The 13,947-nt window shown below is 47.3% G+C and overlaps 1 protein-coding gene across 2 annotated transcripts in view; it reads right to left on the bottom strand.

Annotated features, from left to right (window-relative positions):
* Nucleotides 1-4,584: 4,584 nt before the first annotated feature.
* The window catches only part of LOC144169441 (glutathione synthetase-like), a 35,710-nt gene continuing 26,347 nt past the window's right edge, over nucleotides 4,585-13,947 (bottom strand). For both annotated transcript variants that reach the window (XM_077698598.1, XM_077698596.1), the window contains exons 11-12: nucleotides 8,078-8,267; nucleotides 4,585-4,883 (exon numbers count right to left, since the gene is read on the bottom strand). In XM_077698598.1, coding sequence (XP_077554724.1) covers nucleotides 4,760-4,883; nucleotides 8,078-8,267 — 314 coding nt within the window. In that variant the 3' untranslated portion in view covers nucleotides 4,585-4,759. The remainder of the gene's footprint in view (nucleotides 4,884-8,077; nucleotides 8,268-13,947) is intronic.

Here is a 13,947-nt window from a genome sequence, read left to right as displayed (position 1 = left end):
CTTTGTCGGCGGTGACGACAGCTCCGGAACGCCGGCGGAGTTGCCGGATTTGGAGATCCTAGCGGATGTTACTACTGAGCACACAAACGAAGACGCTGCCGAGGTTGTACTCGCAAGCGCTGATTGTGCCCCGCTCCTGACTTCGACCGAGGCTTCAGCGGTTTTAGCCCTACCGCACCGCTACTGCAGCGCTATAGAAAGCACCTGCCTGTCGCTTGGGGAACGTTTGGACTACGTTGAGGAAGTCGTGTACAACACGCCAGGCTACCCTGCTGAAGTACTTAAAGCAAAAGAATGAATACTTTGAAGCACCAAGTGAGTATTTACTGCACAATTCGTACATTTATTGATTTGTACCAGTTTATGACGCGTTTTTTACGGGATTTCATATATCGAATTCTAGTTATATCGAACTATTTCGCGGGCACCGCGCTGTTCGATATATCGAGGTTTCACTGTCTACATAAAAAGTAAAATCGAAGTCGGCCCAGGCGTCACTTCTCGAAACTACTCTGCTGCCCGTTGTCGCGAAGCCTGCTATATGTTGGTTTTTTTCCCACGGCTTTTGTCTTTCGCACATACGCGGCACTCCTGCCCGCACGCGGGCATGAGACCACCGAGCAAACAAATGCAGGAAGGACGGGGACAAGCTACCGCCAACCAAACACGAGAGATGCGCCGGAGTCGGAGACCGCCGCCGCCGCCGGCCCACACGACCATGGAGGTCACGTGCTGGGCCGACTTCGGCGGCTTGAGAAAGAGAAACGGCGGAGTGTCGAAGTCTTCTTATGGGAGTGTTGGGGGGATCATGGGGTTGGGGGTGCGTATAAACCTCTGGTAACGCCTAATGAACCTCTGCACCTCCTTGGGTACAGCTGGACGCGGCCCGAGCATGGAGGCTCATCGAGTCCCTTGCACCCGACCAACGCCCTCCGCTAGTAGTGTTGGGATGGGGTAGCAAGAGCTGCATAGCAAGAACAGTTTAGCTCACGAGCCCAGCCGGTTCCCCGCTTCTACCTGCAGCCACTACGGTATCTATATTGCCTGACTGGCCCACATTAGTACAGGCAATGGAGCAAGAATATATGGGAGGAAACGGCCATTGCGGCCGGCGCGATCGAGCGACCAGATAATGTCACAATGATAACTACGCGTCGACCTACGGAGCTCCGCAGCTGCGGCGGCGAACTATTTGACAGCTGCACCTGGTCGAATGTATTAAAAGCGATACTGTTGTTTGCAGCATTCACCACAAGACGTGAATCGCTATGTGCTCGAGCTGCTGCGCGACGCGGTCACGCGGGGACGGAACGCGCGTTTATCGAACGTAGCGTGCGCGCGTCATCAATTGGCCGGTGCACTCAACTCGCTTCGAGCGGATCACACACGAGATAAGGCCGTGCGTTTACAGGTTTTACATTTTTTTGCGTTTACAAATTTGTATTTCGGGCTTGGTGCTCGTGCAAGATTGCTGACGCATTAAAAGAAAATGCCCCTTTTATTCGCTCGTACCGGTCGGTTTAAATTTGACAGAAAATTAATCGCGAAGGCGGGCTCTTCAGCCAACGGAAGCGCAGAAGAGCGCACACACACTCGCTTCGGCCACGGAATGTTTCGGCGGCCCGGCGAAATGCCGACGCGATGCCGCGGCCGGGTTGGACTGGGCGAGCGCGAACAGAACGCGCGCCGACCGTGGCGGTGACCGCGCACTTCCTTCGCTTGCCGCCAGATGCCGGAAACTTGACGTCCGCCAAGTGCTCGTGACGTTATCAGGCTGCCCCAGGAGGCTCAGTTTCCCCTCCTATTTTATTCTTGCTCCGTGGTACAGGCTAGGGTTACCCTTCAGGTTCCCGCTTGCTGGGCTGGCCCGGAGACCAACTGATACTCGAGTGAGCGCTGCCTGCAACGCGTGCACCGGCCGAGGTGCCGCCGGCTGACCCCGGAGGTGCAGCACCCGTGGCACAGATCGATGCTTGCCAGCAGCCGTGCCTCCGGACCGTTTTTACAGCGAAGCTGTATAGGTATGTCTAATCCCCCCAGTTCTCGCTCCCGTGTGGAACGATAACTCGTGGACATGGTTCGTCATCTGGTGGGCACTGCGATTTACTCTTGCTGGCAACCTGCGCCGCTTGTCGGTACTTCGACTTTGAGGTTGGGCCACTGTCCTTATAATTCAATGTAGCAAGTTCCCAATACAGCTATAAACCCCAACATAACAAATCCAACCAGACCACCTGCTTCACTGGACTCCCCAGTGTGGAAGGGTTCTGATTTCCTCCAACCAGGCATGGAGGGCTGGCTTTATCGCCGAGGTCTGAAGACAACGATTGTGGCAGCAGCGCAAAAGGCCGACAAAGTAAAAAGTGGTGTTATGTCATACCATTCCACCTTCGACCTCGGAAGAGGAGAAACTCATTAAGTGCCTGGGCCAGCTGAAATGGTCTGAAAACCTGCAAGACTCCCTTTACAAAAAGCAGGGTGGTTTCCAGAGGTTCCGATACATTGTCAATACCCTTGCAGATGAGATGTCCTTCCAAGAGCAGACCTAACACGACAAGGACGGGTACTACATTGTTCTCCCCGATGTAGTATTTAATTTATAAACCTAAGAACAACAAGAAAGAAAAAGCACAACTACATTAGGAACGCAAAGCGACACGAACTCTTCCCCATTCTTTCATTTATGCAAGAATGCTGTCATTCTGCTGAGGTTGCCCTTTTCCACAATGTCAACTAGCATATGCCTTGGCTGTTTCAAAAGCCCAATACAAATTTCCAAACACATGCTTTCCTACCTACTGTTCCCCTATTTTTAAATTATCACTGAGTATCGAGTGTAATTTTCTTCACTGCTAATTCAACATCCTTGCAGAAAACGTGCTCAATTTCATCTTCACAAGCAGAAGTTGGTGCACAAGCCTGGATGACCTGTAATCTGCGCTTTTTATTTAGCCTGGTCAACAGTTGCAACCCGCTTATTGATGCTGTAAAATAATTCCACCTGCTCTGCCTGTGAATCAAGATGCTTGCCCCGAATACATTCTTTAGGGAAAATACCTGCCTAGCTCATCGTTTCACGAATGTTCTGCACTGTGTAAGCAATTCCAGGTCTATGGGCCTCGTCCCGCACAAATGTTTTACCATGAGGATGGGTCCGTGGCAGCTACAGCATGTTGCTTGGAGTGGCCAGCAGTTAAAGGATCACTTGGCCTGGCTTTCGTGCAATAACTATAAACTCCAGATGGACAAATGTGACCTCAAAAAGGAAAGAAAATACTAGAGTGCATTGCTGCAGCTGTTGTCCATCCCATTTTTTTCACACCTCAGTAGAGGCATTTTTTTTTCACACATCAGTAGAGGCACTATGTGCAACTGACGAAGGTTTGTACCCAACTATCAAATAACCCTCTTAGTGAAAATACAGCTCAGCACTGCCCTGTGCTTTCATTTTACGCCACACTTGCCCTTGTGCATATCTAATGATGAGCAGTGTGCAATAGCAAAAGACGGATCGACCAGAGAATGCCACAACGAGAAGCAGTGTACCGCACACACTCTGGCGTCTAGGTGCAAGATGAAAGACGTAAAATGCCTTTGAGAGAATGCACCAACAGTGTGTGCAGTGAATAAATATTGGTACTGAACAGCGACATCCTGAAAGCAAGAAAATATTATTGTTTCACAAAATAGTTGTCTGCCCATTGACAGTGGTCACAGTAGCATCAAAATTAGAGACCAGCTTTTTTAATTCTCTCGGCACTTCTAGTTCTAGTTGTGGCAGAATGTATGGGACATGATGAATTTTTACACTGTATGATGAATTTTTACTTGACCTTATAGAAGACCACAAAACTTGCTGAAAAAACCCACAATCGCACCAGCTTATCATAATGTGCCGTGGCAAGTAGCAAGAGCGTGCAAACTGGCAAAATCATTTTATGCTTCAGGTTGGTCTGTGCTAATTTTCTTTATGCATGTGCAGAAACCTGTAGATTGGTTGGTTTCTACATAAGGCAATAAAATGGAAGATGATAGGTGTAACATTAAGGGACAAGAAGAGAGTGGAGTGGGTCAGGGAACAAACGTGCGTTAAGGACATATACGAGTAGAAATTCAGAAGAAGAAATGGGTGTGGGCAGGGCATGTAATGCGAAGTCAAGATAACCGTTGGTCATTAAGGGTAACAGAGTGGATCCCTAGAGAAAGCAAGCATGGCAGGGGCGGCACAAAGTTAGATGGGCAGATGAGATCAAGAAGTTTGCGCGAATAAATTAGGCGGAGTTAGCACAGGACCGGGATAATTGAAGATTAATGGGAAAGGCCTTTGCCCTGCAGTGGGCGTAGCTAGGCTGGTGATGATGATGATGACGACCACGACATAAGGCATAAAAATTGTTGCCACTTGGCACCAATTGTAGCAGAGCTGGAACCAGTGGAGCCAACACATCCACACAACGCAGTAACAAACCTTGGACTTTCATCCCTCCCATTACCATTTCGTATGTACCGATTCCCATGTATCAACTGCCATAAAACCTGACCATACCCGACTGCACACCCGCATTGTTGACATAGGCATAAACGGAAAATAAAATGCATACTTTATTTTATGCGACTCTCGAATAAAATAGCTCTACGCTTCAAAAGCGCAATAGGAACAATAGGCAACATAAATCCGTGTATAAAAATATTGCACCTGGCCGGTGATCCACGATTAAATATTAAAAAGACAAGCTAAGTGAGGTTGTTCGGGTCGGGCTCAGACTAGATAGACCCCATCGAGGGCAGCAAATCCAGCGCAGATGCCTCCTTCACTCGTGCCCTTGGCCTTGGTGCGGAGAATGTGCCCAGCTTCACTGTTGTGCAAAATATCGTCTTGGTCCCTGTAGATGGAAAAAAAAAACATAATCAGCACATTTGTTTGAAATTCTGCTGTAACGGGATGTTTTCCCAAGACACTGTCCCCTGAAAACAAAAATAAATTTATCCCAAGGGATAGGAGGGAGAGTTGTCTGTAATCAAAAGTTTGAAATGTAAAAACAGGAGAAGCAAAGGAGACAGGTACCCAGGGGTGCCAGTCTTCCACCTGTTCACTGCAAGTCATGCAATACTTGACCGAAGAGGGGAGACTAGTAGGAAGGCAACGACCTACACTTGGTGTGGCACGATTGGCAGTTTAACTCGTGCAAGTGGTACTTGAAGAGGCAATTTTGCACTTATTGTTCTTAAGAAGCATTAAAGGGACACTGAAGTGATTTGTAAACATTGCGGGATTACTAGCGCAAATTGTCGTTCGGAGTCCGTAGGCATTGTTTCGACCACTCTGGCCGCGTTTACGCGAATTTATTTAGTAGAAAAATCAATTCGAAAATGCTGTCCTCCTCTCTTTACGTAAAGCTCGCCCATTTTCTGTGGCGTTTTCGTGTGACGTCAGCAGGAGATGAGCTGGAAAATGGCTGAGCTACTGCACGGTTCGCCGACCAGCCGACCTACCGATCGAGTCAGTCGGCCCAGCGTTTCGTCCGCCGGCCGCCGACGGGTCGTCGCTATTCGCTCGCTCAATTGAAACTAAGCCACAACACCTTCGTGAATGAAAGAATGTGCCTTTCCTTACTTTGTTAGTTTGTACACTGTGTCAAACTCAGAGTCCGGGTCGCTCCACACAAGCGCTGCACAAGTGCACATGCGACGCTTCACTGACTTTACGCTAGTAGGAAAATCTAAGGCCAATTGAAGGCGGGAGAAGAGTCAGCGAAGTCAATATAGGTACTAAGAAAATAAAATCACCTGAAACTTTTACCGTACAGCGCAAAACTAGGGAGCAGGAAGCACTTTTTGCGCTGGGTAAACAAGCACAGCGGTCAGCAGCACGACCGCACATCTGCGAACGCTTTTCCGTCAAAGAAATGCAATTGCTAGACGTGAGATATTGTTGAAGTTTGGGGGACACTTACTGCAGGAGTGATATACAACAAATAGTCACATAAAGTACTTAAAATGCTTAAAATAAATAAAAGTGTAAACTGGTCATACATTATAAACCTTATATAACCGAGCTGACCGGTGCCAGCTCGTGGCCTAGCGGTCTGAGGCGCTGGAATTTGTTTTGAAAGTCGCAAGTTCGAATCCCCGAGGGTACATGTATTTTTTTTTGTAAGTTGATTTTTTCATATGCGGCCGATGTTTTCTGAACTGAGTTCACCATTTTTGGGCCGTAACGTTCACTGCTCCATGAGTGAGATCGCAGAACGCGCGCATACTGACAATGACGCGCTAGCGAGTTCTCGTTGGCGTGCTGTTGCCACAAGCACCGACTGCTTGCGGGCAGTGGGCCCAGGCCTGAATCAGCACACCCTTGGCCTGGTGCGAACTAGCTTTTTACGAACAGACATGAGTGAGGCAAGCTTCGAATATGCGGGAAAAGCGCATGGCATTTGAGAGTCTGCGGTGACGCGGAGGGCGTTCATCCACTGCGTAGGCCTCGTCTAGTGATTTCTACGATTCCAAGCCGCCCTGGGAGGTTCATCTTAGACATTTGACAGCCGACAACATGGCAGAAGCGCGGTACGGCGATAATTGAGAAAGCGAGAATGCCCATTCAACAACGCCATCAGATGTCAAGCATGTTGTTTTACAGAACCGAAACCGAAACCGAAACTTTTGATTGCTAACCTTGGGCATCGTCCAATCACGGTGCCCCCCCCTCCCGACGTCACAGCCTTTAGTTGGTGCGGCCGCCGCAAACCGCGCATAGTAGTTTTTCTTCTTTCGCGCTTTGTAAAATAATTACCGATTTGTCAACCGGATAAACGATGAATAGTGTGTTAATTTGAGCCAGTCTACACAGTGCAAGCAAAAACGGGAGCTTGACAAATTCACTTCAGTGTCCCTTTAATGTCTCCCACACTTTTTCAGCAGTTGATAGAGTTGACATTCTTCATTACAGTTAATTAATGCCCAATGCCTATATTAGCTCTGCTGTTTGCAGTATCTTGCATTCAGTTTCACAACAATATGACCTACTCTGGTTTGTAATAGACATTGCAGATAGTACATGCACTGCACGTCCAATAAACTATAAGGGACTTCCCAAATTTGAGGATTTTCATTTCACACCCCGTGCAATGGTATGTTTGCATGTTCTTCTCTTGCAAAGGAATTAAATTAATGTAAAGGCAAGCACTCTTTGAAAAAGAACATGTAGACCAACAAATTGATCTAAATATGTGTACACATACACACACAAAAAAATTCCCCCGCATTTCCCCGAGGGGGAGAATGTGAAAGTGCGAATGCACGGTTGTCGGCCCGCTTGCGGCGCTTGCGCTCGGCCCCCGCAGCCCACCGCCTCGCCGCCTTCTCTTCCATCTCTTCCATCGGGTTTGTAGTATCACGTGTACACCACGCAGTTATCAAGCCGCTATAACGCCGCTGAGTCGCCAACGCACGCCGCTGACGACGTAGTTTGAATGCGTTAAAGATATAATGCGCGTCACTAACACTGATATCACCGTCGCGTCCGTGGCTTGGTCGGTAGAGCGTCGCGCTGCGGCCGCAAAGTCCTCGGATCGAAACCTGGCGCCGGATGCTGTTTCTTTTCTAAATATAGAGGAGCACTGCGGACGCCGCCGCCGCCGGCGGTGGATGGTTTGGGGTCGCTTATAAAGTGCATTCGCACTTAAAAAGGATGATAGCTCAGACTCAACAGGCCAAATTGTTCCCAGTGAGGTGGAGAGGACCGCATGAAGATGCTGGCCCAAGGCCACAAAGATAGAGGCAAACTGGGAGCGCACACCTCTCAAGCAGCAAGGAAGTTTGCGTTAGGACAAGCTGCCAATTCTGCATTCAGTGACTGTGCAGCATGAGCAAGCCAAAGAAAGCAGGCATGCTTTTGCAATCGGCCCCAGGGACCATGAGTTTGATACCCTATCCAATGAGAAATTTCCTAAGAAGGATATACTTTGCATGACCTTGAAATAAAGTTATATTCTTGTAACATAAAGTCCATTACTTGCTTTGAGTGCATCTCAGAGAAATCACAAAAATATTTGCACGGAGCGGCTAAATTTCTTCTCACCCGAGGATGACACCAAAGATGCCCAGCTCACTGACGATGCTATGCGGCTCCATTACTCCGCCAGGCCGCACGATGTAGTTGGTGGTGACGGGTGGCTCGATCAGTTCCATGAGGATGTAGCCCTCGCGTGCCTTCGTGCGGCCAAGCTCATTCAGCTTGGTGCGCACATCCTCACCGTACACATTGTTGCCTGCACGGGAAGGTCGTTTCACACACATCGTTAGTCACATTCTTCAAAGCATTTGACGTCTTTAGGTTGGGGGAAATGATGCGGAAGTGAGCAAGGAGAAATGAACACGCGATAATATCTACGCACGTGTGAACCCACCGAAATTTTGTCTCTTTCATTTGTCCCCTTGTTTATTGGCACTTGTTTCCTCAACTCATAGATTCTCCTGAATAGGCCCTTGGAAGGTTGAACATGAGTGACACTGGCGTCGCCATGAAAGGCACACAGGAAGGCCAGAAGCGAAACAAAACAGGCCAGTAGTGCATGAGAGGTAATTAATGATTACGATTGATCAGTAAGTGGATTAAAGAGAAGGTGAAGCGGTTTTAGAATTAAAAGAAAAGTTGACTAACAGCAAGTACACATTGAATAGTTGCCGTGTACGAAATATTTTCATAATACATGCAATAGAAGCGGCGCAATGCGCAAACAAAAGTGGCCTGATGCCCTGCCCCCATCTCGCCGCGCGATGCCGGAAGACCGAAGAGCACGGGCGAAAACCGGCTGAAAAACGTCATACCTGGACTTCCGGCCGGATCGACCGCCATGCTCTTTTCGCCATGTTTCCTTGTGAATGATACTTGTCGTGGTTGTGGTTGATAGCACTTATTTGTACAACTTTCGTGTTCAAAAAGTATGCACGAATGCCAAACGAAGCATACGTTATCATGCCGTATTCCTAAGCAGGATAATGCCACGCCGGGACGTTTGATAACACACGGAAGTGACAACCGAGATGGCTGTGCTTGATGACAGAGAATATACTACACTACGTTAGATGCTCTGTAAAACGCTCCAGTGCGTTTTTCTTATTTTTTTCTTCTCTTTTTTTATGCGACGGACGTGAATGTTCAAATTCGATGCTAGATTTAGGAAGGATGTGAATACTGCTGTACTTTGGCTCGGGATGTTTCTGTTTCATTCAGTTCCAGAACCAAAGTCACATTTGTTCAGGAAATACCTGTTTCGTTAAATGCGTTGGTTTTATTTCCCTATGGGCTTAGAACAGTGTTCAAAAACCCAAGCCTATAATGCTGCGGAGGCACCAGTATGCTACAATGTTTTCATAATAAATGCAACTCAAGCAGTAAGACACCACTCATCGAAGTGCAGCCAGCGATCGCGGAGGCGCCTTAGCGCCGCTGCCCAAAAGGCGCACACGCGCGCGCGCGCGCATGTGGGTTTGTGTATGGGGATGAGTAACGGGGCTGGGGTGGGCGACAACGAACAAAGGAAATTCGGAAGCAGAGTCCGCTTGTTGGTTTATGCGTGTACCGGCAACATATGTCTCGCATATACGTTTACAACACGTGTACGCTATTTTTTCGCGCAGTGCACGTACATGCTTTTTGCTGGTAGATTGTTTATAAAACGCCGCTTAATCTTCGGCATAAATGGTTTCGTATATAGTAACAAACAGTTCAGGCAGTACGTAATATAAACATAAGGAATATAAACCCCCTATGCGGGTTGCCTAATTCATAAATATTTTTACGGAACCCTCTAGCCGACGCCACAGTCACTGCTTTGGGGTTCTCGGTCGTGTAAAGCAAATTTAAGCTCCAAGATACTTGAAACCACAGCACGGGAAGTTATAAAATACACTTGCAGTCATGTGCGAACAATAAACTGCAAGCTAAATTGCCGACAAGGCAAGCGCCGCTGCCGTGCGATCAAACGTTTGTGCGATAGTTCCTAATGCTTCCGACAACCCGCGCGGCCGAAAGGTGTCCTCCTTTGACGTCATGAAGGGCGCAACCAATCAGGGGCGTCAAAAGAAGAAAAGCGCGCATCTTTCAAACGGGACCGCGCGTTTTGCAAAATAAATGCTGGCTGGACTCATGTGCGATGAAATTCAATGTGATATTCGGATTCAGCGCGCAAGAAACTATATAAACGTGCCTCTAACTCATTTTTTTTGGAAAGCACTTCAGCTTCCCTTTAATGTAGGGCTAAGGTGGATTAAGATAGATCAGTGTGAATTAAGATGAAATGAGGTGGACAGAGATTAATCAAAATGGAATACTATATGTTTTATTAGTGACGGATAGTAACGATTAGTAAGGTGGGATTAAGATGGGTTAAGGATGGTAAAATAGAGCGACTACTGTGTCGATTTGCATATAAAGATACCTGTCAGAATAGCATGCCAGGTTTTTGCCTTCAAAGCGCAAAAGCTGATTTAAAGGGACACTGAAGTGATATGTAAACATTGCGGGATTACTAGCGCAAATTGTAGTCCGGAGTCCCCAGGCCATGTTTCGACCACTCTAGGCGCGTTTACGCGATTTTATTTAGTAGAAAAACTAATTCGAAAACGCTGTCCTCCTCTCTTTACGCTCGCCCATTTTCTGTGGCGTTTTCGTGTGACGTCAGGAGGGGATGAGCTGGCAATTGGCTGCGTCACGGCTGCGCTACTGCACGGCTCCCCGGCCGAAAGAGCCAGTCGGCCCAGCGTTTCGTCCGCCGGCCGCCGGCGGGTCGTCGCAATCAAGGAGGTTAAAAAAAATTGCTTGGTCGCAATTCGTTCGCTTAGTTGAAACGAAGCCAGGACACGTTTGTGAATGGAAGAATGTGCCTTTCTTTACTTGGTTTGTTTGTACACTGTATCTAGCTCCAAGTCAAGGTCGCTTCACACAAGCGCTGCACATGCGACGCTTCGCTGACTGGTACGCCAGTAGGAAAATATAAGGCCTCTTGAAGGCGGGAGAAGAGTCAGCGAAGTCAATATAGGTACTAAGCAAATAAAATCAACTGATATTTTTACCGTACAGCGTAAAACTAGGGCGCGGGAAGCACGTTTTTGCGCTGGGCGAACAAGCACAGCGGTCAGCAGCACGACTACGCATCTGCGAACGCTTTTCCGTCTACGAAATGCAATTGCTAGACGTGAACTACTGTGGAAACTCGGGCGACGCTTACTGCACGATCGCAATACAACAAATAGTCACCTAAGCGGCTTGAAATGCCAAAACTAAATAAAAGTGTAAACCGGTTGTACAATATATACCCTATATTAGCAAGCCATTGGCGTCCCGCTCCGTGGCCTAGCGCTCTGAGGCGCTAGGAATTCACGGCGAATGTTTTGCGCGTCACGAGTTCGAATCCCCGCGGGTACGTGCTTTTTTTTTTTTTTAAGTTAACTTTTTTGTTTTCAACCGATGTTTTCTATATTGAGTTCACCTTTTTTGGGGCCGCAACGTTCATGGCTACATGAACTAGTTCACAAAACGCGCGCAGGCTGGCACTGGCGCGCTAGCGAGTTCTCGTTGGCGTGCTGTTGCCATAAGCACCGACTGCTTGCAGGCAGTGGGCACAGGCCAGAATGAACAGACCCTTGGCCTGGTGCGAACACGCTTTTTACGATACAGGCATGAGGGAGGCAAGCTCCAAATATGGGGGAAAAGCGCATGACATTTGGGCGTCTGCGGGTACGCGGAGGGCGTTCATGCACTGCGTAGGTCTCGGCTAGTGAATGCTACGACTACAAGCCGTCCTGGGAGGCTTATCTTGTGCATTTTACAGCCGACAACATGGCAGAAGCGCGGTACGATGATTACTGAGATATTGAGAATGCCCATCCAACAAAGCCATTGCTTATGTTTTACAGAACCGAAACCGAAACCGAAACTTGCGTGATTGCTAACCTTGGGCATCGTCCAATCACGGCGCCCCTCCTCTCAACGTCACAGCCTTAGTTGGTGCGGCCGCCGCAAACCGCGCATGGTAGTTTTTCTTCTTTCGCGTTTTGTAAAATAATTACCGATTTGTCAACCGGATAAACGATGAAAACTGTGCTAATTTGAGCCAGTCTACGCAGTGCAAGCAAAAACGGGAGCTTGACAAATTCACTTCAGTGTCCCTTTAAGTGTCCTGAGAATTTTTCGCCCTTCAGCTGGCACTAATCTGCATGACACTTCATAATACATCTCTGCTGTGTATGTGGTTACCTTTTCACCCCTCATGTTATGTATGCAAGTGTTAACAGCCACTTTAAGATGTAAAAGTGACAAACATAAACCCCTGCAGATAACAGCAAATCCAGGGGACCACATTTCCATTCTTTGTGAAGCTTTCTCTGAGATCAACATCTTAACTAAAGCTATTCAACATGAGGGTCATCAAAAGAAGTTGCAAAGATCCCCCTAAATATAACTTTCAATTTGTCCATAGATAATTAATTTGCAGTATGCATATAACAGAGGTGACTGATGTACAAATTAATTGTTTAATGAACTAATCCCAATTACTACTGCTACTACTAAAATAATAAAAAAATAAACTATTGCTTATTTCAATGCACATATGGATTAATTTGATAGCATGCATACAACTGCAATTAATTGCCAGGCGCCGTCAAAACACTTTTGAGAGACCGAAGCCTGAAATGGGGAGCAGCTACATCATTACATATACACTTTTTGAAAGGTTTTGTTTAGACACCTGTGACTAAAAATTTATGCTGAATCACTTGCATCCTGTTATGTGCCTTGATTGAGAATGCTTCTAGCATTTATAGTATAATATGTTCACTCTAAGATTCTGAGAAAATGTTGACCCAAACTACAGAAATATCATAGCATGGGCAAACCTCCATGTCAGTTATGCCAAAAAAAGCCCAAGACATTTGCTACACTGACATGGCAGTTCTTATTTACTCATCATCACTGAACTCATCGAAGGATGTGCCAATGTTGGCGTCGAATAGGAATTGCAGCACTTCAAGCCCCATCACTGCTTACAAAATCAAAGTGGTGGTTGAAATCAAGGTGACAGTTGGTGTTGAGGGTCGTCAAGATGTATGGAGATGTCGCAGCCCTTAAAAGATGATGCGACTGTATTATGTGACAGAATTCCCAAGCCTTGGCACAAAGCCTGGGTGTCCCCATCAGTGCATGCCATCAACTTCACCCTTATCTTCCCCACATCTCTCTCTCTACGCCATCCTATTCTTCCCATCTACTAAACCTCCACCCCTACCCCAGACTGCCATTGAGACGCATTTTTGTTCCAGTATATATTCCTCCCCTCTCTAAGAAAACCAATACCCACCCCTTATCATAACCGGAAAAATAGTCAGGGCGGTGGAATCTTCACTTTTGTTCGAAACCGAGGTCACCAGCAGTGTTCATGACTTGTCAAAAGTATTTCCAGGGAGACCGTTGGATGTTTTCACGCCTTCTCAGTTTTTCGAAACTGTTTTAGCAAACAAAATTTTTAGGGGGCAGTCGATACTTGGGGTTTTCTTTTTTAGTACAATCAAAACAAGGTTGGGCAATATATTGTAACGTGGTGGCAGAGCCAATGACTCGAACGATCGTTGAAGGATGAGTAACAATCTATTTACAGAATTTGGAACGCGGCCATAACCCCACACGCTGGGACCCATCCACTTCTTCGTCGCCCTCGTCGTCTTCTCTGATGAGCCATTGCAGTATGGGGCATTGGCCACCTAGGTGTCCCGTGACAATATCCCCTTCGTTGCCACGTCACAATAGTCCTGTTGGGGTGTTTTTTCAGAATTTTAAAGTAACCGTAAATCTCTCTGAAGATCGGCATTCAGTGCTGTCATGTGCATCACACCCCCTGCAATTACAAAAATATCCCCCCTTTAACCCAGTTGAGTTCTTCCAGCCGAGAA

Source organism: Haemaphysalis longicornis, unplaced genomic scaffold (assembly GCF_048455015.1).
Source record: "Haemaphysalis longicornis isolate Haplotype H1 unplaced genomic scaffold, Haemaphysalis longicornis Haplotype H1 scaffold_2, whole genome shotgun sequence".
Classification (NCBI taxonomy): domain Eukaryota; kingdom Metazoa; phylum Arthropoda; class Arachnida; order Ixodida; family Ixodidae; genus Haemaphysalis; species Haemaphysalis longicornis.
The sequence above is the reverse complement of the archived record's forward strand: the minus strand, read 5'-3'. Positions and strand labels throughout refer to the sequence as shown.